The sequence below is a fragment of the Lutra lutra genome, chromosome 16 (assembly GCF_902655055.1).
Source record: "Lutra lutra chromosome 16, mLutLut1.2, whole genome shotgun sequence".
In the NCBI taxonomy this organism is placed as follows: domain Eukaryota; kingdom Metazoa; phylum Chordata; class Mammalia; order Carnivora; family Mustelidae; genus Lutra; species Lutra lutra.
Window position 1 is genome coordinate 42,796,830 of NC_062293.1, and position 24,976 is coordinate 42,821,805.

At 42.5% G+C, this 24,976-nt stretch overlaps 2 protein-coding genes, 1 non-coding gene and 1 pseudogene across 5 annotated transcripts in view; 2 read left to right on the forward strand and 2 right to left on the reverse strand.

The window, feature by feature from the left end:
• FAM222B (family with sequence similarity 222 member B) overlaps positions 1-24,976 on the reverse strand; it is an 83,748-nt gene that overhangs the window by 13,266 nt on the left and 45,506 nt on the right. The window lies entirely within an intron of this gene.
• On the forward strand, positions 4,730-5,434 carry LOC125087280 (60S ribosomal protein L28-like; annotated as a pseudogene).
• Positions 11,230-11,336, reverse strand: LOC125088310 (U6 spliceosomal RNA). Its single transcript, XR_007123694.1, has one exon. It is a non-coding gene; the product is annotated as a U6 spliceosomal RNA (small nuclear RNA).
• On the forward strand, positions 18,222-18,440 carry LOC125086693 (small nuclear ribonucleoprotein G-like). Its single transcript, XM_047706031.1, has one exon. It carries the CDS (start codon positions 18,249-18,251, stop codon positions 18,438-18,440), a length of 192 nt encoding a protein of 63 aa, XP_047561987.1. The 5' UTR covers positions 18,222-18,248.

Consider the following 24,976-nt stretch of genomic DNA (forward strand, 5'->3'; position numbering starts at 1 on the left):
CAGGCTCTTCTCAAACAAGTATAACGTACTAAAATAAAATACATGGAATTCCTTTTCCTTGCTGCAAAACCCAGGTATCCAGGTGGCACGTTAAGGCTTTAATCCCAACAAAAGAGGAGTGAGGAAAGAGCTCAAGCGTTCAACAAAGACCACAAATCCTCTTTCTTCCTCTTTGAGGCCCCTCTCAGGTATGTGAAACTACCTTGTCACGATGAGCATCAGAGAGCTCTAGCTTGCAAGGCCAGGTAGCTGAAAAGGTACTTTGTAAAAAGAGGCTGCTTAAACTGTCTAAGATAACAATTGCAGAAAGAAAATGCCTCAATGAGAATCGAGCTGCCTCAGAGTTCTGGCACAGATTCTGCCTTTTCAGGTCTCCAGTGGGTGGGATAACAGAATGTACACAGGGCACCAATTGCAGCGCCTCAAGAAATAAAAAGGCTTCTGTTGGGGTCAAATGACTGAGGTACTGCTTACAATTCCTTCCCTTGTGAAGGCTGTTCTTTATTTAATAATCTCTCCCCTATGGCCCTAATATAGGAGAGGGCAAAATCCAAGGGAAAGAGGGGAATTAGCAAATACTGGAGCCTAAGATTGTGAAATGGGCTGTATGAGAGGCATTAGTGAGGTTTTCTTAATTAGGTCTCCCAACCTTTCTTGGAGATAGGTAATAATTCCACTTCCCATCGCATCATCTCTAGCCTGGATTACTACAATAGCCTTCTAAATGGTTTCTCTGTTCCTCCCTCGCCCCTATCACCCAGTCTGCTTTCCACACAGCAGCCAGAGTAATTTACTTTTTTAATTAGAAATTAGATCAACTCAAAAATCTCCAATGATCGCCATCTCACTCTGAATACAAAATCCTAACAGGTCCACAAGGCCTACCACAATCTGTTACTACTACCTCTCTGACCTCATCTTCTAACCGCCCCCTGCCCCTCTTGCTGACTCTACTTTCAGCCACAATGGTCTCCTTGCAGCCCCTCCAACGAGCCAAGTACATTTCGCCTCCCCACTTGTACTTCATCCAGATGGCGGAGATGCTGTGATATGGAGGTTCAGAGAACACACTCACTAGGCGGTCTTGCAGACCAAGTACCCCTGTACTTCTGAGAAGTCACCAAACTATGCAAGTTCACAGCAATCTCTGATAGACCTATTAAATCTTGATGCCTACAACCAGAAAGAGATGAGTGTGGGGGGCTGTGGATCGTCCAAGTTGACCATAACATACTGCCCCTCAAAACCACAACTCTGGATTTCAACAGAAGAGACAAACCAGCTAAACTGTGGCAAAGACACAATAATGAATTTATTAATAGCAAACAAAGGAGTAAAAATAATAGGTGAATTCTGTCAAGACGCCAGAAAGTCAGGGCACCTGGCTGGCTCAGTCAGTGGAGCATGAAGCTCTTGATCTCCGGGTTGCATTCAGGCCCCATGCTGGGTGTAGAGCTATTAAAAATAAAGAGGAAAAAGACTCCAGAAAGTCAACTTTTAGTTTGGACAGGAGGGGGTGAATGAGGAAGAAAGATACCACAGCTTGGGGCCCTCCATGATGATGTCCCCAACAAGAAGCACCCAGCAAGTTTGGAAAACTCCTCGTCAAGGCTGCTAAGAGTACAGCCTCCATTTTGTGACCCTTTCTTTAAAGATTTCAGGGATCTATCTGCCATCCTTTCCAAAAGACTGCCCTCTGTACTTAAGGAAGACTTCAAGCCCCTTGACCAGTTTCAACTTTAGTTAAGAATTAGATTCTGCTAGAGCAGAGAAGGCAGGGAATATGGCAAGGTCACAAGGGTTGTGATGAAACAGGAAGGAAGCAACTTCCTTCTAGAACCCATTCTAGCAGCAGGGTTATACAATATAAAGTACTCCTCTGGAGGCCTGGTAGCAGAGCACAGGCATTTAAAAACTTCAAACTAGGGGTTCCTGAGGGGCTCAGCTGGTTAAGCGTCTGCCTTCAGCTCGGGTCATGACCCCAAGGTCCTGGGATCAAGCCCCACATCAGGCTCCCTGCTGAGCAGGGAGCCTGCTTCTCCCTCTCCCTTTGCCATTTCCCCACTGTGCTCTCTGTCTCTGTCAAATAAACAAATAAAATAAAAATAAAAATAAAAACTTCAAACCAGGGGCACCCGGGTGGCTCAGTAGGTTAAAGCATCCAATTCTTGATTTCGGCTCAGGTCATGATCTCAGGATCCTGGGATCCAGCCCCGTGTTGGGCTCAACGCTTAGCGGGGGAGTCTGCTGGGGATTTTTCTCTCTCTCTCTCCCTCTGGCCCTCCCTCCACTCACACTCCCTCTGTCTCTCTCTAAAAATAAATAAATGAATCTTAAAAAATAAAAGTAAAAAAAAAACCCCACATGCCTGGGTGGCTCAGTCATTAAACATTTGCCTTCGGATCAGGACATGATCCCAGCGTCCAGGGATCAAGCTCGGCATGGGGCTCCCTGCTGGGCAGGAGGCCTGTTTCTCCCACTCCCTCTGCCTGTATTCCCTCTCTAGCTGTGTCTCTGTCAAATAAATACATAAAATCTTAAAAAAAAAAAAAAAAAAAAAAACAAAGGACACAAAAAACCTTCAAACCACCCACACATTCTGACTATCACCTGGCTTTTTCTAAAAAGCAAATTTCAATATAATTTTACAGTTGTTACTTCCAGAAGCACAAGTAGGGACAGAAATCAACCTAGCACCACCTTCTCAAGGGACCTCAAAATTTCAGTCCTGACTTCCAAACAGAATTAAGTAGTAATCCAGAGCTCGGCCCAAGTGAGCTCTCGGCCAGCTTTCCTGCTGCCAGCTGGTATGCTCCCTAAGCAGGGGGACAGTAATATCCCAGTAAACCCAGAACGAAGGTGTTCAAACTCTCCTGGGGCATTAGCACCAGTGTGAGCATTTACTAGACTACCTCTAATTAAGGAACAAAACCCTTGTGCCCACTGGGAAAATTCAAAAATACTTCCATCTGCTCCCCCTATCCCTACCCTCCACCATCCCTGTCAGAAGACTGCCAGAGGTTATATTAGAGTTGTGATGTCACACACTGTTTTCCTGAATGGCATCTAATAAAGAAAGGACTGTCTCTACCTTGGGAGTATCTCTGTGGCTGTTAGAAAACCTCAGTCATTGTTTGTGCTGCTTGTCCCTGCTCATTTCTAAGACCACTGAAAGGTAGGGAAGGGAGAGGAGAGGAGATGGAGTGCTAGAAAAAGGATTTCTTTTTACTCGGGGCTCTGGGGCGAGGTGAAGTGGTCTAGAGCCATCACTTCCATCCCAGTTTCACCACCCACAATCTACTGCCTCCCACTACACTTCTTTGCCATTTTCTCTCCCGCTTTTTCCCTTCTCTGCCTGCAACCCCCACCTTCAAAAAGAACACCCCCTCAAAAAAGAGGTTAACTAGCCAACTTTCTGATTCATGCTGTGGTTCAAAAATTTTAGTTTGTCATTTGTAGTCTTTAATTAAAAGCTGAAATTGAAACCGGCGCCATCTCTGCAACTACAGGTACAGAAACGTTATGCTCCTCATTTGCCTTCACTTTATAAAATACAAACAACAGTGAAAATCCTGTGGACATGCATCTTAAGAGAATAAGATTACTACCACAAAACTGCATTAATTTAAGAGTCTTCAGTATCTGTGATTAAAGCTTTCTCATCTGTGAGTTAAAGGCTTATTTAAAAAGACTACTTCTTGATAACAGGGAAAAATTTTTATCCTACTACTTGCTCCCCATTCCTTTCTTTACTTGTGGGGTCCAAGAAATTAGGTTAAAAGCTAAGGGAAACACTAAAAATATTGCTCTGGGGAAAATAAACAGGACGAAAGACAGTAAAAATTACATGTTTATCCAATCAGACTCTGCAAAGTCAGTCACCTGCATGGTCTGTTATAATAAAACAATCTATTCAATGGGTAATTCTGTCAGTCCAGGTTTAACTGTAAACTTCCAATTAAATCGAACTTTTCACTAATTACCCAACCTGAATAAAGTTCAGCCACTGCTCAAAGGCATCTTTCTTTTCCATCTTTAACCTATAAGGGGAGCTAAAAATCACTTGGAATTGTGACCCCACAATTCTAGGGAGGCAGGGAAGAGAACAAATGTTCACTCCAGGCTTACTATTTTTTTTAAGATTTTATTTGAGACAGAGAGCGAGCGAGCAAGACGGGGAGGGGTGAAGGGAAAGGGAAAAGCAGACTCCTTTAGTCAGCAGGGAGCCCGATGTGGGGCTCAATCCCAGGACCCTGGGGATCATGACCTGACCATAAGGCAGACACTTAACCGACTGAGCCACCCAGGGCCCCTACATTTTTTTTTAAAAGTAATCTCAATGACCAATGTGGGGCTCAATCTCATGACCCGAGACCAAGAGTGGCATGCTCCACAGGCTGAGTCAGCTAGGTGCCCAGGGCTTACTTTTTTGAAAGCCCAGAACCACCCCTACTGCAAACCATTCTTACTTTGAGTTTGGAAACATTACTCCTCTCCTAACTGCCCTTCAGAACCTATGACAACAGGTACTCTTTCTGTCCGGTCCCACCTCACCCTAATCCCTAGCACTCTCTCTTCTTCAGCTGGGATGCTCCTTCCTGGATCCTGTAATTATTTAACTCATCTATGACCCAGTGCTTTCTCCTGAATGTGTTACTCTGGTACCAGGAAAGTATGCTCCCCAGACATTTTAACTTTTCAACCTGAGTGTGACTGAGTGTCCCTAGACCAGAGCCTGTCTTTTATTTTATCCTTCTAAGTTACAGAATCAGGAATAAGATTATCACAAAATAGACACTGCATAAGTATTACTGGCTCACATTCCTGAAGAAAATAGCATATACTTTAATCTCAGGATCCGGAAATTATCTGAATTTACATCCTTGAGACACGGATAACAGAAGCATCAGCGAGTGCTTGTGCATGTGCATGGGGCAGGTACCTTCGCCCTGTGAGAGCAACGAGGAGATAAAAAAAAAGTGCCTGGGCAGCTCTCTCCGGCTCTGGCTGCTGTAGTGAGAGGAGCTGCCGCCATGTCCACCCACCAGCAATGAATGTTCTTACACAACTACTCCAGCTTCCTGATCAAAAGGAACAAGAAGACATAAAGCACAGAACCCAGTAACTTGAAGGCTTACAACTTCTTCCACTACCACTTCCACCTGATTCACTGCAAGGCTGTGGGTATGGAGCTGGCAGCCAATGGCAAAGGTTAGCAGTGGACAGGAAGCGGAGATCCAGCCAGTGAAAACCTTCCACCTCCTACAAGGGACCACCATGAACAAGAATGCCCCTCTGCCTACAGCACCAGGCACATGATCCACAAGAACAAGTACTGCCCAGACCTGCCATTCACAGATCCAGTGCTATCCCATGCAGCCAGGAGCCTGTGATGGTGACGAGGAATCAGCCCACCCCTACCAAGAGCTCCTGAGCACCTGCCCCCCCACCTCCAAAGCAATAAAGATGTCAAACACACACACACACACACACACACACACACACACACACACACACACACACACCCAGGGCACCTGGGTGGCTCAGTTGTTTAAGCACCTGACTTTGGCTCTGGTCATGACCCCAGGGTCCTGGGACTGATCACCCTGTGAGGCTCAGGAGGGAGTCTGCTTCGCCCTCTCACCCCACCCCAACCCACTTGTGCTCTCTCTCTCACAAATAAATAAAATCTTTAAAAAAAAAAAAAAAAAAAAGGGAGGGGTGCCTGGGTGGCTCTGTGGGTTAAAGCCTCTAACTTTGGCTCAGGTCATGATCCCAGAGTCTTGGGATCGAGCCCCACATCGGGCTCTCTGCTCAGCAGAGAGCCTGCTTCCCTTCCTCTACCTCTGCCTGTCTCTCTGCCTGCTTGTGATCTCTTTCAAATAAATAAATAAATAAGAAAGAAAAAAAGCCCCAGGTACTACTTTTTATTTACACTGTATTGGAAGGTATCATTTGATATCTGTACTTTAATCTCCATTAAGTAGAAATCAGTTTTCCTAAAAATGTGAAAATGCAGGCTGTGTTCTTTGTAGGCGGCTAAATCAGAACCTGCAATTTTTCATCATGGTATGGAATAAGGCTTGAGTTTCAAAGGCCTATCAGGACTGGATCGCTATAACTTAAGATGAACCATCTTAGAAACAAAGACTGACCTTTGTATTTAACCCCATTCATAACTGCAAGCAGAGTTGTCAGACTGGGTAGAATTTTGCTCACAATTACCTGGACTGTGCCCAGCAGGACAAGAAGAAAAAGAAACCAGAAGAAACTGCTTCCTTGAAGTAAGACACAAATACTGGATCATTACCTTTTACAATTTTCTGTAGAAACTTGTTCTGAATCAGAAAGTTTTAAATTATTATTCAGATGAAATATAATTCAACAAATGTTACAATTTGTGGCAATTTTAGTATATGTGCTGCCGAAGCGAGCACAATTTGTGGCAATTTTTAATCTTCAAAACCCTGAGTCCCATAGAAGTCCAGGAAAAGCTCCGCAGTGACAGGCAAGTACTTATCTCACACCCTCATGGGGAAATTGAGGCAACAGACCAAAACTATTTTTTAAAAGGGGAATCTGTGGGGCGCCTGGGTGACTCAGTGGGTTAAAGCCTCTGCCTTCGGCTCAGGTCATGGTCCCAGGGTCCTAGGATCGAGCCCTGCACCAGGCTCTCTGTTCAGTGGGGAGTCTGCTTCCCCCTCTCTCTCTGCCTGCCTCTCTGCCTACTTGTGATCTCTGTCTGTCAAATAAATAAATAAAATCTTTAAAAAAAAAAAGGGGGGGAATCTGTTAAAAAGATATCAAAGTTGGGTACAATTTTAAGTCTGAGAGTGTCTAAAAAGACCTTTAATAGGCCCTGAACACAAAACAAGGCAGACCACAGATTGTATTCATTCTGATAAAAATAGAAAAGGCAGTTCCCCAGTTAGCTTGTGTAAACTTATATAGCCCACAGCTACAACACAGAAAAAGAATTTTAAGAATTTAGCAGGCTGTTAAAAAATTCTGGCAAGCATATGTTTAGAGAACAGCTAAACAAGTTGCTTATTCATGCCCTTTCTCCTCCCCTCAACTGCATAAGGTACAACAGAGGCCCAATTTCTTTAGTGACTCCCTTGCATCAGAAACACCTCACCAGACAGGAGGCCCTCTAACCCAGTCTAGAGTCTGACTTTGAAGTCTGAAGGGTGACAGAAATTGAAGAGGTATAAGGGCAATCACTTAGCTGCCCCCATTCTGGGTATACATTTCCAGGGTGTTATTCTGAAATAAGCTGAGGTAAGGGGGTTTGGACCATGTGTACTTATGTTTTCTTGACCCTCGTACAGATGTCTTTCTTTTCTGAGTCTAATGTGTCTCATCAAAGTTCACTGCTGCATTTAAAAATTTCAAAAGACTATTTACAGATCAGTATTTTTGCCATGTAATAAGTAACACTGATTTGCACTGCATAAGAGAGTAGTTTATCAAAACTGCAGAGAATAGCTTAAATGAAATTTTGAACAAGTGTTCAAGAGCTATGAATGGAAGGAGTGAAAGAGACACGATCCACAGCAACATCTGAATCCATGTAAGGGGAGTGAAGACATGGCTCCCATCAAAGTTGTATGGAGAAATATAAGCAACTACTAAATATATGAAGAAATAGTGCAACTATCTAATAATTAAAGAAATGTAAATTAAGTGGAATGAGATTTGATTTTTTCCTTAAAAATGACAAACATGTTTGAAAAAAATCTAAAACATATAGAGTCAGGGATATAGCGAAGAGTAACTGAAGTAGGATGTTTATTTTTTTAAATTAGCATCTAATATATTATTTGTTTCAGGGGTACAGGTCTGTGATTCATCAGTCTTACACAGAGCTCACCACAACACATACCCTCCCCAATGTCCATCACCCAGCCACTCCCTCTCTCAACCTCTTCCCCTCCATCAACCCTCAGTTTGTCTCCTAAGATTGAGTCTAAAGTGAGATGTTTAAATTAATACATTCTTTCTGGAAATAAGCATGAACAGTTTTTGTTTTTTTAAAGATCTTACTTGAGAGAGAAAAGGGAGGGGAAGGGCAGAGTATTAGAGAATCTTTTTTTTTTTTTCTTAAAGATTTATTTGACAGAGATCACAAGTAGGCAGAGAGGCAGGCAGAGGGAGAGGAGGAAACAGGCTCTCCATGGAGCAAAAAGCCCAATGTGGGGCTTGATCCTAGGATCCTGAGATCATGACCTGAGCTGAAGGCAGAGACTTTAACCCACTGAGCCACCCAGGTGCCCCAGTGATAGAGGATCTTAAGCAGACTCTGATGCAGGACTTGATCCCACAACTCTGCGATCAAGACCTGAAACCAAGACGTTCAACCAATTGTGCCACCCAGGAGCCCTTGCATGGACAGTTTCTTAAATACTCATATTTTTCAACATAGTTATTGTACTTCTAAAATCTAATTTAAGGAACAATCAATGAGATGCAAACAAAGATTTATATATGACTCTCTTCATTCACTTCAGTGTTGTTCATAGTTGTGTAGAAACTAGAAACAAAATAAATAAAATCTTAAAAAAAAAAAAAAAGGGGGGGGGGCGCCTGGGTGGCTCAGTTGGTTGGACGACTGCCTTCGGCTCAGGTCATGATCCTGGAGTCCCGGGATCGAGTCCCACATCGGGCTCCCAGCTCCATGGGGAGTCTGCTTCTCCCTCTGACCTTCTCCTCCCTCATGCTCTCTCTCACTGTCTCGCTCTCAAATAAATAAATAAAATCTTTAAAAAAAAAAAAAAAAGAAACTAGAAACAATCTAAATGTCCCAAAGCAAGGAAACAGTTATATAAATTATGGGATATTCATCTAATAAAGTTAGCGTGAGCCTCTCAATTTTTTTTTAAAGATTTTATTTATTTAATTGACAGAGATCACAAGTAGGCAGAAAGGCAGGCAGAGAAGGTGGGGGGGAAGCAGGCTCCCTGCTGAGCAGAGAGCCCGATGCGGGGCTTGATCCCAGGACCCTGAGATCATGACCTGAGCCGAAGGCAGAGGCTTTAACCCACTGAGCCATCCAGGCGCCCCAAGCCTCTCAATTTTTAATTATTAGAGTATCTAAAAATGAAGAAAAATGTTTATGATATAAATGCTAGGTGAGAAAAGTATATACAATAGACAAATATGGTATAAGTTGTAAAATTTATTTTATACACACACACACAAATTATAAAGCCATTCGTATTTGACCATTATACACTATAGCATTTTACACAATAATGCACAAAGTGCATTATAGTACTTCATAGCACTTTGTGGGGGATAAATGCTCATTCCTGGCCCATATAGATTAGGATAACATTCTTTTTTTAAAAAATATTTTATTTATTTGTCAGAGAGAGAGAGAGAGCACAAACAGGGGGAGCGGCAGGCAGAGGGAGAAGCAGATTCCCTGCTAAGCAAAGAGCCCGATGTGGGACTTGATGTGATCCCAAGACCCTGGGATAATGACCCGAGCTGAAGGCAGATGCTTAACTGACTGAGCCACCCAGGCATCCCTAGGATAAGATCCTAATTAGCTTTCACTTCCTGAACGTAAAGTCAAGAGAGGCAGTGAAGTAACTTAGGAAAAAAGTGAGTGGCAAAGGCAAGCCATTTTCTGGTTAAGTTTTTATAAGGGTAAAATTCACATGCAGATAAATGTCAACCACCATTCAAATCACCTCCAAGAAACCTGGATTAACAAGTGGCACTATATCAAAGTAGTTAAGGCAAGATTTTAGGTTTGAATCCCAGCTCTTTTGCTTACTTGCAGTTTGACCTTGGGGAAGACACTTAACTTCATCTGTAAAATGTACCTACTTCACAGGATTTCTGTGAAGATCCTTTTTTTTTTTTTTTTAAAGATTTTATTTCTTTATTTGAGAGAGAGAGAGAGAGAGAGAGACAGAAAGACAGTGAGAGAGAGAGCACACCAGTAAGGGCACAGGGAGAGGAAGAAGCAGACTCACCTACTGAGCAGGGAGCCCCAATGCGGGGCTTGATCCCAGGATCCTGGGATCATGACCTGAGCCAAAGCCAGATGTTCAAATGACTGAGCCACCCACGTGGCCCTGTTGTGAGGATTAAATGAGTTTAATACATTCAAGTGCCTGGGGCACATGGCTGGCTCAGTTGGTAGAGCATGAGACTCTTGATCTCAGAGTCATGAGTTGGAGTCCCATGTTGGGCACAGAGCTTAAACAAAAACAAAAACAAAAACCATTCAGGTGTCTAACTGATATTGGTGACTACCATGTCGTGAACAATTATTTAAATGCTGGCTATTGGGGCACCTAATTGGCTCAGTCGGTTAAGCGTCTGCCTGCAGCTCAAGTCATGATCCCAGGATTCTGGGATTGAGTCCCACATCAGGCTCCCTGCTCAGCAGGAAGTCTGCTTCTCCCTCTCCCTCTGCCTGCTGCTTTGCCTGCTTCTGCATTCTCTCTGTCAAATAAATAAATAAAATCCTTAAATAATAATAAATGTTGGCTATTATCACTTTCCTAATCCATTAAAATTCAGATCACTTTTTATTTTGCCAACTGAACCAAACCATCACCTCACATTTTATAGTTCTTTATATGCTGAAGCATGTTCATACAAATGATTTCACTTGAAATTTAGAACAATCTCTTGAGATGGAACAAGTATCATTCCTCTTCTATGAATTAGGAAACCCAGGCTCAGAAAGACTTAAATTACCTGTCCAGTGATATGCAGCTGCAACAGTGGACCTCATATTAAATTCTGTCTTAACTCCTAGACTTGTGGCTCATTCCATTAGACAAGTATTTTCTAATTTACAGACTGTGACCAGCCTTTAAAAAAAAAAGTGAACAAAAAAATTCACAAAGTCAGAATGCTTATTGTTTAATGATTCTCACTTCAAATATCTCATTTATGTATATTTTAGTGGGATGCAGTCCCTATTGTGGGCTTAGACAAAAATGTTTGAAAAACTGCACTATACCATAGCTGGCCCTCAATCAATATTTATTGACCACCTATCACAGCCCTCTTCTTACACTATTACATACAACAAAAACATACAATTCTAAGCCATGGTTTTGTTTTTTAAGTGTGAATGTAATTATTGACTTTCCTATGGATCTGGGGACTTGCCTGTCCCAGATCAGTACTCCGCACTAGAACTTTATTTTTTTTTTTAATTTTTTTTAATTTTTTTTATTTTTTCAGCATAACAATATTCATAAAAATATGGAACGCTTCACGAATTTGCGTGTCATCCTTGCGCAGGGGCCATGCTAATCTTCTCTGTATCGTTCCAATTTTAGTATATGTGCTGCCGAAGCGAGCACTAGAACTTTATTATCCTTTGGCTAGCCTAACACTTTCTAATCAGCCCTCAGTGAAAATTCTTTCAAGCTGAACTATAAAGCCAGTAACTATAACCAAGGTAAGAATGCACTGGGAAAGTGTCTACATAAAGACAAAAGCAAACTTCATGTCCGAGTTGTCAAACTGTTTTTCAGGCAAAAGTTGTATCAATTTACGCTGAGGAAACTACATCTAAGGATGTTAAGTAATGAATGAACACCACTCCTCATCCTCAAACAATCCTGGGACAGAAAACTCTACCCCATATCTCCTCAGGCTCTCCCCTGAACTCTAACTCTGAACCTATTCTCAATTCATACCTTTTCTAAGTTAGTTGCCATCTGGACACTTGTACTATGACAGCTTTTGGAAGCTGAACATCATAGAGCTCACTCAGGTCTCTGACAGAAAACATCCCTCTGCTCTCTCAGGAGTTTTAAATTTGGGCAAGGGCAGAGGGAGGGTGGGCTCATACTTTTCCATGCCTCACATTTACTATACCCACTCTGTATTCATTTGGTCTATTACTTTCTCAGAACTTGTTCTCTGAACACAATGCCTTGAGTTTATGTGCCTTATATATCTAGTGAAGATTCAGAAAGGCTAATAAATTAAATGCAGATGGGGAATGAAGCTTTACTTTTAGTTAACACACTGCCCTCTCTATCCTCTAGTCTGCTGCCATCCAGGGTTAGTTTGGCCGTAGGCAGATTTTAAGGTAAGAGGACAAGGCATAATTGCTATTTTAATATATTCTGTTCACTGAGCCCCTCCTTTTTCCTCTGCCAGTGGAAGCAGAGGACCATGAGGAATCCTGATGTGTAACAATTTGGGGTGAGGGCTTCTGTAGCCTTAGCAACATTCCAAGATCATTTCACTGAGATTCACTATAACCTTAAGTTTTATGGCTCATACCCCACATACCTGAGGAATTACCAGGTTTCTGAAGCTAAAGGGTCTCTGAAAGTGCGATAGGCCTCCAGCCTCAAAACCACCGAGGAACTGAAAGCCCACTGAGGAAGAGGAGCACCCCCGCCCTCTACGTCCTACAAATCGTTGCAACTAGCTAATGAAATTTGGAATACTGGTTCAATCTATAGAAAGAAGAGAGAACAGAAGTCCCTACTAGAAGAGTACTTTTATAGCTAGAGTAAACATCCACTGAAATAAAATTCTGAACCGAGCTTCAGGAGGCATCCTCATTTCAGGAATTGCTTTGTAAACAAAACAAAAACTAAAAAAGTAGTCCTTTAAACCTCTCAAAGATTCAAAGTACACAACTCATTCACTGATCAGAATTCTTTTGCTCCTTTCTATAGCCCTGAAAAATTCCATAATCATTCTGCACTGTTGTTGTTGTTGTTTTTTAAGGATTTTTTAATTTATTTGTCAGAGAGAGAGAGAGAGCCCAAACAGGGGGAGCGGCAGGCAGAGAGAGAAACAGGCTCACCACTGAGCAAGGAGCCCAATGCGGGACTTATCCCGGGACCCTAGGATCCAGATCTGAGCTGAAGGCAGATGATTAACCGACTGAACCACCCAGGCGCCCCACAGCACTGTTTTTGTTGTTTTTTTTTTCCTTTAATCAGTGTATGACTGACTAGTTCTAACTGGTCAACGGTGTGTCTTATACCACATATTAAACCCCAAACAAAGAATTTAACTCAAGATTACCTTAGCACCAAATGAATCAGAAAAAGAATATATAAATACACGTTTTATCCTACAGATGTCCAAATGATGTGCTTCCATTTACCTCAAAGACACCTCAAAGAAATGACTAACACTACCTAAATTAACATCTTCTGGACAGCAGCCAACAACAAAAGTTCATAACTCTTCTATTCCCGGTACACTGCCTCCTTCACTCAGCATGCCCATTCCCTGTCCTAATTTCTCCTCTGTAGACTACTCTCTCCAGGGCCTCCCTCACCAACCAAGCATCCTTACCAGCCTTCACCCAGTTCCCTGTTAAATCACTTCAACTAGACTGGAAATAAAAGGGACCCAAGCAGAGTGAGGATGGCAGCCACAAAGTGGTGGGGGGCTTGTTATGGGGAGCCAGAAACCAACTGGTATGAGAGCATCCCCGGAGGGAAGCAATGACGACTCCACCATCCAACAGCAATGGGCCCCACTAAGGTCCAAAGAGATCTTGATTTCTGGATCCTGATTTCCAAAGTCGTCTACTAACAGGAACAAAGGCTCTATGGAGAAATAGCTGAGGCAGAGAAATGAGTCTGGAACATCTTATTGTGCAGGAAAGGAACTAAGTGTTTAAAGACTAATGGTGACATGTCAAAGAACAGAGAAGCTATGGAATATTAAAATGGTGACAGAAACTCCTAAAAGAGAAGTTTGCACAGTAGGAATTGGAAAGAACAATAAACTTCATGAGTGAAGGAGGTATGTCCTAGTAACAGAAGAATTAAAAACTTTTGTTTTCTACCACTATTCATTAAGATGTTAGTTTGGGTAGTATCTTTATGACTAAATATATGGGTATATAATTTTTTTTCTGATATACTGACATATTCAGGGATAATTTGAACATCAAAAAAACAGGGGCGCTGGGTGGCTCAGTCAGGTAAGAAACGGACCCTTCATTTTGGTTCAGGTCATGATCTCAGGGTCGCGGGATCAAGCCCCACATCAGGCTTGGCGCTCAGTGTGGAGTCAGCTTGTCGCTCTCCCTCTGCTCCTCCCTCTGTTCATGTTCTCTCAAATAAATAAAAAAATCCTTAAAAAACAACAACAGGGACACCTGGGTGGCTCAGTGGGATAAAGCCTCTGCCTTCGGCTCAGGTCATGAACCCAGGGTCCTGGGATAGAGCCCCGAATTGGGCTCTCTGCTCAGCAGGGAGCCTGCTTCCTCCTCTCTCTCTGCCTACTTGTGATCTCTGTCTGTCAAATAAAATCTAAAACAAAAAAACAAAACAAAACAAAAAAACCACAACAACAAGCAAATGATGATAACAGATTAGGCTATTGAATAAAATAGAAAATCCATAATTATAAAGAAGTTGAGGGGCGCCTGGGTGGCTCAGTGGGTTAAAGCCTCTGCCTTCAGCTCAGCTCATGATCCCAGGGTCCTGGGATCGAGCTCCGCATCAGGCTCTCTGCTCAGTGGGGAGCCTGCTTCCTCCTCCCTCTCTGCCTGCCTCTCTGCCTACTTGTGATCTCTGTCTGTTTCAAATAAATAAATAAAATCTTAAAAAAAAAAAAAAAAAAGAAGTTGAATCACAGGGCATCTGGGTGGCTCAGTCGATTAAGCATTTGCCTTCAGCTCAGGTCATGATCCCAGGATCCTGGGATCCAGCCCTGATTCAGAATCCCAGAACTCAGTGGGCAGCCTGCTTCTTCCCCTCCACCTCCTCTGCTTGTGTTCTCTCTTGCTATGTCTCTCTCTCAAATAATTTTTTTTTTTTTTTAAATCTTTAGGGACGCCTAGGTGGCTCAGTTGGTTAAGCTGCTGCCTTCGGCTCAGGTTATGATCCCAGCGTCCTGGGATCAAGTCCCACATCGGGCTCCTTGCTCGGCAGGGAGCCTGCTTCTCCCTCTGCCTCTGCTGCCACTCTGCCTGCCTGTTCAATCTCTCTCTCTCTGGCAAATAAATAAATAAAATCTTTAAAAAAAAAAAATCTTAAAAAAAAAAAGGTGACCACTAGTGTTATATACCTGAAACTACTGTAACTTTGTGTGTCAACTATACTCAAATTAGAAAAAAATTTTTAATAGAAAATCATGAGTTCATACTAATGTAAATATATAAACTAATAAACTGAAAAGATGGAGAGGAACAAGATATTTGCATAGTCTCAAAGTATCTCCCTCCAGGGGGCATCTGGCTGACTGAGCTGGTAGAGCACGGGATTCTTGATCTCAAGGTCATGAGTTCAAGCCCCACATTGGCCATGGAGCCTACTTTAAAAAAAAAAAAGGTATTTCCTTCTAAAATGCTTACTAATTAAAAAGGGAAAAAGAGTAACTTTATAGTAGAAATGCCTAGCAGGCACCACCTTAATCAAGTCATTGAACATTACCAGAAATAGGGCACAAAAAATTCTGCACTTCTTAAAATTATGAAGAACATAGCATCAATATTGCAATATTCCTTCTGAAGATATACAACCTCAATTAAACAAAAGGAACCACCAGACAAATCTAAATTGAGGGACTTTATACAAAATAACTCTCAGTGGCATTAAGGTCATGAAAGTCAAAGGCCTGAAGAACTGTTCCAGATTGAAGGAGACCAAGAACATGTAACAAATAAATGCAATGTGTGGGGCGCCTGGCTGGCTAAACTGGTAGAGCACATGACTCCAGAACTCCAGAACTCGGTGCTTTCTGAATTCAAGTCCCATGCTGGGGGTAGAGTTTACTTAAATAAACAAACAACAACAAATAAACCCACTTTAAATAAATAAGTGTAATGTGTGATTCTGAACTGGATCCTTACTGCAATGAAAGACATTACTGGTACAACTAGTAACATCTGAGAGGGGTCTGAGAATTATATGACAGCAATATATCAATGTTAGCTTCCTGATTTTGATGGTTAAATTGTGGTAATGCTGGTGAGTGTCCTTGTTTATAGAAGATAAACACTAAAGTATTCTAAGATGAAGAAGCAATCAGGTCAAACGACTTAAGGAAGAAAAATATCCTTTGTATTGTACCTGCAACTTTTCTGTAATTCTGAGCTTGTTTCCAGGCATTTTATTTATTTATTTAAGATTTCTTATTTATTATTTATTTGACACAGAGAGAAAGATCACAAGTAGGCAGAGGCAGGCAGAGGGGGGAACCAGGCTCACTGCTGAGCAGTGAGCCTAATGCGAAACTCGATCCCAGGACCCTGGGATCATGACCTGAGCTGAAGGCAGAAGCTTTAACCCACTGAGCCACCCAGGCACCCCTTTATTTTTAAAGATTTTACTTACTTGAGAGAGAGAGAGAGAACACAAGCAGTGGGGAAGTCCAAGGGGAGAGGGAGAAGCAGGCTCCCCGCTGAGCAAGGAGCCTGATATGGGGCTCAATCCCAGGACCCTGGGACCATAATCTGAGCTGAAGGCAGCCACTTAATCAACTGAGCCACTCAGATGCCCCTGGACATTTTATTTGAAAAACAAAAGAAAAATACACACAAAAAAGGGGACTCATGCTCCTTTTTTCCTTTCCGAGTCTCTTAGACACTCAATCTGTATCTCTCTACATCTTCAGTAAACTCTACTTTCACTTCCAAAAATTAACAAAAATAAAAGAGGCAGCAGCGTTGAAGTCTGCAAAGGGCATGGGGGCTGGAGATTATGAAAAAGAGTTGGCGAGAATTGCCTGTTGGTAACCATATTGTTTTATCTTAATGCAGGTAACTTACCTCTACATTGGTAAGTACTGACATTTGGGGTTCTTGCCATCTGGAATAGGTTTCCCGTAACTTTCTGCCTCATCAATTTCCAATTTCTTTTCAACACTTACCTGAATAACATTTTCTCCGGTGCCTATACTTCAAATTCTCTCCCAACCTCCACTCTGTTCTGGCAATGCTTCCACTGGGTGACATTCAATGCAACTCTCTTACTTAAAGATGGAGAATTCAACTTTTGGAAAGGTTCCAAAAGAAATGTCTATTCTGAAATGGCCCTATTAATAACCCTCCTTTTTCAGGCCTGACATTCACTAGCATTTCCATCAAGTTCATGTGTTTTGCAAGGCCTTTCCTTCTAAGCACACACTTCCTGAACTTCACCAAAAGTGCCATGAAAACCCCTTTACTCTAAAGGAAATCCTTATTGTATCTTCCAGAGTGGAAAAGAGTTTTGACACTCTTTCCTCCCACTACACAAAAAGTTTCAAGTGACATTATAAACTTTATCTCCAGACTTCCTGAAAAGTACCCACTATAACTAGCTTCTCCACTTTCACGCCAACGGCAGCTGGCAGGCAGAGAGTCTCGGTTATTCTACAGCAGAAAGGTTTTCAGTAACAATCAATGAAGAGCTTTGAAGTTGTGTAAGGATGATGTTTATCACTCACCCTTTCCTCTTCTTTCTTTTTAGTGTGATCAGGGAAGCTTTGGGGGAGAAATAACTGTATTATGGCCCTTCTCCAAGCAGCCATGAACTTTCTTCCTTTACTTCACACAAACACTAAGAAAAGCAAGTTCCTAAAATGCATTGCCATTCTCCCTGGCCATTTACTCTCAACATTTTTTTTTTTTTTTAAAGATTTTATTTATTTATTTGACAGAGTGAGAGAGAGAGAGAGATCACAAGTAGGCAGAGAGGCAGGCAGAGAGAGGGGGGGAGCAGGCTCTCCGCTGAGCAGAGAGCCCGATGGGGGGCTCGATCACAGGACCCTGCGATCATGACCTGAGCAGAAGGCAGAGGCTTAACCCACTGAGCCACCCAGGCGCCCCTCAACAAAATTTTTATGCAGCCACATCCATGAAGTATCTAAGGAGACTAGGGAGCCCCTGGGAAGAAACCCTAGCAACAAAGGACATTAGGGTGAGCAAGGACATCCGAGATGAAAGAAATAGCAAATCACCTGAATATCTAGGAACAGTCCCAGTTTGGAGTTAACTTTAGTTTTCTGCATGTTAAGGAGATAAGACTTTGCACATAAGACCACTTACTTTTCAGGGTTACCATCAAACAATAATGAAGGGAAAGTCTAAAAAAAATAGCAAAGAGACTTTGTCATCTTCAGAGAAAAACAAACTATTCCTTCTGTCTCTCTCTCTCCACCTGGCAAGGATGTTTCCAAAGGTATTATGCAACTTTCTATTAGAAACAGCTAAAATTAATTTTTTTTTTTAAGGAGGCACCTTTTGAGCTCACTGAGTAGACATCAAGAGCAAAGCTCACGCTCCCAAATAGAAAAAAATTATGGACAAGAAATTATCACAGAAATTAAATGGTGGCAGATATGTCCAAGGAATATTGCAAGGGTTCAATTCCTTTATGAATCTTGTGACAGATGAATGCATGGAGATGGCAACTAGTGAGCAACAGAATATCGGAATGGTGGTAATAGAAGGAAATAACACCATCATGTTAGAAGCCTTAGAAAGAGCATAAACAATGGGTGTTCAGGGCACCTGGGTGGCTCAGTCAGTTGAGTGGCTGCCTTCACTTGAGTCATGGTCCCAGGATTCTGGGATCTAGTCCTGCATTGGGTTCCTTGCACAGCAGGAAGCCTGCTTCTCCCTTCCCCTCTGCCTGTCACTCCCCATGCTTGTGCTCCATCAAGTAAATAAATAAAATCTTCAAAACACACTGGGCACCTGTGTGGCTCAGTGGGTTAAAGTCTCTGCCTCCGGCTCAGGTCATGATCCCAGGGTCCTGGGATCGAGCCCCGCATCGGGCTCTCTGCTAGGCGGGGAGCCTGCTTCCTCTTCTCTCTCTGCCTGCCTCTCTGCCTACTTGTGACTTCTGTCTGTCAAATTAAAAAAAAAAGTTTTAAAAAAAAAATAGGGAGCCTGCTTTCCTCTCTCTCTCTGCCTGCCTACTTGTGATCTCTGTCAAATAAATAAAATCTTTAAAAAAAAAAGTTAATAAAAACAAAACAAAAAACTACAGGTGTGTTCACCAGAAGACATCAATTGCTTCCACATGTGCCCTCTCCTTAGCACCTCTTTTACTACAGTACAAAAATCAGGTCATGCGCATTTTCATATTGGACTATTTTGTTAAATAAACTTTTGTAATAGTCAAAAAACCTCTATTAAAATAACATACCAAAATTCCTATATAGTAACAAAATGTATCCTTAGTGTGATTTTAAAAGTGGCTCAGGACAGCCTGGGTGTCTCAGTTGGTTGGGCCGCTGCCTTCGGCTCGGGTCGTGATCCCGGGGTCCTGGGATCGAGTCCCGCGTCGGGCTCCTTGCTCGGTGGGGGACCTGCTTCTCTCTCTGCCTCTGCCTGCCCGCTCTGCCTGCTTGTGTTCTCTCTCTCTCTTTGACAAATAAGTAATCGAATAAAATCTAAAAAAAAAAAAAAAAAAAAAAAAAGTGGCTCAAAACAGGTGTGCCTGGGGGCGCCTGAGCTGCTTAGTTGATTGGGCCTCTGCCTTCGGCTCGGGTCATGATCTCAGGATCCTGGAATCGAGCCTCAATCAGGCTCTCTGCTCAGAGCCTGCTTCCCCCCCTCTCTCTGCCTCTCTTCCTGCTTGTTGTGAAATCTCTCTCTCTCTCTCTCTCTCTCTCTGTCAAATAAATAAATAAATAACTCTTAAAACAAAAAAATAAACAAAAAAAACCCCAGGGGTGCCTGAATAGCTCAGGTGGTTAAGCATCTGATTTTGGCTCAGGTCATGATCTCACAGTCCTGGGACTGAGCCCCATGTCGGGCTCCCCACTCAGTGAGGAATCTGCTTAGCCCTCTACCCCTTCCCCTCTTCACATTTTCTCTCTCTCAAATAAATATTAAATAAATAAACAAGTGCCCCAAACAGGGGCACCTAGGTGGTTCAGTTAGTTAAGCAGGTGATCTTAATTTCAGCTCAGGCCACGATCTTAAGGAGGTCATGGGACTGACCCATGTCAGGCTCCATGCCCAGCATAGGGTCTGCTGGAGATTCTCACTCTCTCTCTGCCCCTCCCCCCACTTGTGCACACCTCTAATAAATGAATCTTTAGGGGCGCCTGGGTGCCTCAGTGGGTTGAAGCCTCTCCCTTCAGCTCGGGTCATGATCCCAGGGTCCTGGGATAGAGCCTCGCATCGGGCTCTCTGCTCAGCAGAGAGCCTGCTTCTCCCCCTCCCCTCTTTCTGCCTGCCTCTCTGCCTACTTGTGATCTCTCTCTGTCAAATAAATAAATAAAATCTTTAAATAAATAGATAAATTTTTATAAAAGTGCCCCCAAGCAAAGTTTACTTCTGCACTTCAAAGAATTTCATATGCAACCAGAAGACTAGACTGCACCTTGCCAAATTATTACAATCTTAACAATAAGCACATATAGCTGTGAATGACATTCAGTTCCATCTCTGTCTATTCTCTAAGCAGCAATGAACTCAAGGGTATGATTTCAGAATATAAGAAGCCATTAAGGCTGCTTTTAATAGATTCTTCTAAAATATGATCCTATACAACTCTTCAAAAGAAGGACAATACATTTTAATTGTGAGATGAATTTTTACAATGCTTTCATCTCCCGTCTAAAAGAGGTCTGGAGGGACGCCTGGGTGGCTCAGTTGGTTAAGCGGCTGCCTTCAGCTCAGGTCATGATCCCAGCGTCCTGGGATCGAGTCCCACATCGGGCTCCTTGCTCAGCGGGGAGCCTGCTTCTCCCTCTGCCTCTGCCTACCACTCTGTCTGCCTGTGCTCATGCTCTCTCTCTCTCTAACAAATAAATAAATAAAATCTTTAAAAAAAAAAAAAAAAAAAAAAAAAAAAAAAAAATAAAAGAGGTCTGGAAAAAGAAATAGCTACAGTGGAGGGAGGGAGTAAAATGTGTCATTCTGGTTATTAAAATCCATCAAGTTCATACTTCAGCCTTGGGATAACTGCAGCCAAAAAACTGACTTGCAAGTAATTATCACCACTATCTGCAATAAAAGTTAATTGGACATAATTGAACTAACACCCTAATCGGAGGGAAGCTGCAACTGGCACACAGCCCACTCCTCCTGCTTCTTCAATCTGCAAATGAAACTGCTAATGATAATTTGTGGACAAACAAGAAATTGGTCTCATGGTTTCCCCACTGCAAATCACTCAGCAATTCCAGCTAATGCCCAACATGTTGAGCCAGGAGAAAAATCATTAACCAGTGCTTCCTTTGATAAAGATGAATTTTAACAATAACCAAGTCCATTTAGGCTGAGAGTTGCTGAGAACTGGTACATTTCCCCTAAGCACCCTAAGTAAGGCACTATGGCCTGATCTACTAGACCCTAGTATTATGTATTAGATGTGCCCTGTGACACTAACATGTAATACTAAGAAGAGCTGTTATACAAGGCAAGGAGCTACTATTATGCTAATAATTTGTCTCTTCTAAGGGAAGCCTGTGTAATCTCATATTTTAGACAGGCAAATGGCATTGTTGATCTGTCCCAACAGCAAAGACTAAATCACTTCTGAATAGACTTTGGAGCTGATAGATTCCTGCTGCTTAACTCATTTGCCTTCAATTCTGGATAAGAGCTGTAACTTTTCCCCTGAAATTTAGTACCAGACTCTGTTCTTCAATTGTGTCACAGCCCAAGGGACTAAGACTCCCCTAAGGGTATTGTGGAGTCTTAGGAAACAATTCTGTTTTTGTTTTTTTTTTTTAAAGATCACAGGTAGGCAGAGAAATAGGCAGAGAGAGGGGGGAAGCAGGCTCCCTGCCGAGCAGAGAGCCTGATGCAGGGCTCCATCCCAGGACCCTGAGATCATGACCCAAGCTAAAGGCAGAGGCTTAACCCACTGAGCCACTCAGGTGCCCCAACCATTCTGTTTTATAGAAAGGGGAAAACTGTTGTTTTTTTTTTTTTTTTTTTTAATCAACAGTAACTTATAAAGTGGGATGACCCTGCTGAAGTGACAGAAAGTAAGAGAAAAGCAGGCACAAAGTGCTCATCTCTGCTAATTTTTTTCTCTGCTTCAAGTTTTTTATTTTTAAGTAGTATCTACACCCAACGTAGGGCTCTAACTCACATCCCGGAGATCTACAGTCACATGCTCTACCAACTGAACAGCCAGGTGCCCCTACTCTGCTTATTTTTCTTATTTTATTTGGGCTCTATTCTAGCAAGGAGGTGACTAGAAATTAATGCAATCAGAACCTTTTGCAAAGCAGCAGCTGGACAACCTGTTCATTTGGTACATTTTTTATTTAAAGTTATTTTGGAAGGTTGGAGTTCACTTTCTGCAGTCATTCCATTTCTTTTTTTTTTTTTTTTTTTAAGATTTTATTTATTTATTAGACAGAAATCACAAGTAGGCAGAGAGGCAGGCAGAGAGAGAGGAGGAAGCAGGCTCCCCGCTGAGCAGAAAGCCCGATGTGGGGCTTGAACCCAGGACCTGGGATCATGACATAAGCCGAAGGCAGCGGCTCAACCCACTGAGCCACCCAGGCACCCCTGCAGTCATTCCATTTCTGATGGAAATAGAGGAAAGCCTAGGAATAGCTCAGCCAAGATGCAATAAACAGAGAGGGATCTAGAAACTATAATATGAATAGTAAATGGAAAAAGAGAACACTTAGCACGAACATCCTTCACTCATTCAATCCCTGAGCAAAAGTGATGCAGTAGGCACTGTAGTAATACTATGTATTAGGAATACAAATATGGCAGACAAAATCCCTAGTAAGAAACATGATTACTGTGGTGAAAGTATCATAGTATAGGGGCACCTGGGTGGCTCAGTGGGTTAAAGCCTCTGCCTTCGGCTCAGGTCATGATCCCAGAGACCTGAAACTGACACCCGTATCAGGTTCCCTGCTGAGCAGGGAACCTGCTTCTCCTTCTGCCTCTACAGCTCTCCCTACTTGTGCTCTCTCACTCTCTCTAACAAATAAATAAATAAAATCTTTTAAAAAAAATGTGGATGAAACTGTTTGAAAATCAAAATAATGAAACAAATACTTCCAAGGAACAATGAGAAAGAAGGGAGAACAATAACATGGGTCATTGAAAGCCAAGCAAGAATTTGCTGGATTGAGAAGGGTAAGCTACTCTAGGCAGAGAAAACTAACATAATAAAAGGCATGCACAACTATGCTAGAAAACTAACATAACTAAATGCATCTTTGGGAAACCACAAATGGTATGGTATAAAGAGGTGGGTGTTAGATGTATATGCCAAACCTGGATATGAGCCTGATGTGCCAAGTTATGAAAAGCCTTATATTTCATACTAGAGGGACAGAACACCAGATTAAGAATAAAGGTGGGCTGGCACAGTTAAGCAGCCAGACTCTTGGTTTTGGCTCAAGTCATGATCTCAGGGTCCTGGGACTGAGCTCTTGTGTTGGGTTCCACATGCAGCATGGAGTCTGCTTCAGATTCATTCTCTCTCTCTCATCCCTCTGCCTATCATACTGTCACTCTCTCTCAAAAAAAAAACAAAAAAAAAAAAAACAGGGGCACCTGGGTGGCTCAGTGGGTTAAAGCCTCTGCCTTCGGCTCAGGTCATGGTCTTGGGGTCCTGGGATCGAGCCCCGTGTCGGGCTCTCTGCTCAGTGGAGAGCCTGCTTCCTCCTCTCTCTCTCTCTCTCTGCCTGCCTCTCTGCCTACATGTGATCTCTGTCTGTTGAATAAATAAATAAAAAAATCTTTAAAAAAAAAAACAATAATAAAATCTTTTAAAAAGAAAAAAAGAATAAAGCTGGGTTGGAGTCACAGCTCAATATTCTCTTTCTTTAAAATTTTATTTATTTGACGGCAGGGGAGGGGCAGTGAGCACAAGCAGGGGGAGTGGCAAGCAGAGGAAGAGGGAGAAGCAGGCTCCACGCTGAGCAAGGAGCCTGATGTGGGGCTCAAAGCCAGAACCCTGGGATCATGACCTGGGCTGAAAGTAGTCACTTAACTGACTGAGCCACCCAGGCGCCCCCATGGCTCAATATTCTTCACATTAAATCAGTATAATAGTCCCAACATCTTACAGAATAACTGTGATGATTAAATAAGATTATATTCATAAAGTGCTTAGTACAGTGTCTATGCTCAACAACGGTAATTGCAACTCTTATTAGCTAATGTCAGACTTTATCCTGAAGCCATGGGGAGAAAGGGACAGGTTTCAAGGAGACTAACATGATCAGATGTCTATTTTAAATCAATCTGCCGAAAATGTGAAAGACAAACAGGAGATGGCAGAAATCAGTTAAGTCGCTATAGTGATTTCAAGGCAAGAGACGATCTTAAACAAGGGTGCCATAAGAGGGCCATCACACAAAGGAGGGAGTAGATTTATTTCTGAGTCCACAAACAGGTTAGTAAAGTCTGAAGAAAGGCAATTTTAGATGAACATAAACAACAATGAGCTTATTTAATTCAATACTGGCACAGTACTCGAAATGCTGAAGCAAAAGTCATGACTACTCCTTAAGAATGATGGAAAAGAGGGGCTCCTGGGTGGTTCACCTGGTTAAGCATCTGACCCCCTTGATTTCAGCTCAGGTCTTGATCTCAGGGTCATGAAAAAAAATGATGGAAAATTTATTTTCAGGAGCTAAGAATCTGAACTAGATGATCGATCATTAAACCAACTTCCAGATTCCATGACTCTAAATCACTAACAAAGGTGATTTTATATGGTCATTAATGACTGCTTCCTTTATAGAAAAGTTCATAATTTTTGAAGTGCTTTCACATGAATGTTCTCACTTGATTTTCTCAAATGCCCTATGACGTAGTTTGTGCAAGGATCATTAGTCCCATTTTCAGAGATAAAGAAACTAGGAAAAGCTCTTAGGGAACCTGGGTGGCTCACTGGGCTGGGCGTCTGCCTTTGGCTCAGGTCATGAGCTCGATCCTGGGATCGAGCCCCGAGTTGGGCTCTCGGGCTCTCTGCTGGGGCTGGGGTGGGCCTGCTTTCCCCTCCCCCTCTGCCTACTTGTGAGCTCTGTCAAATAAATAAATGGAATCAAGAAAGAAAGAGAGAGAGAGAAAGGAAGGAAG

Coding starts and splice junctions, on each gene's coding strand:
- LOC125086693 (XM_047706031.1), top strand. CDS start 18,249: ATGGACAAGAAATTATCACAGAAATTAAATGGTGGCAGATATGTCCAA.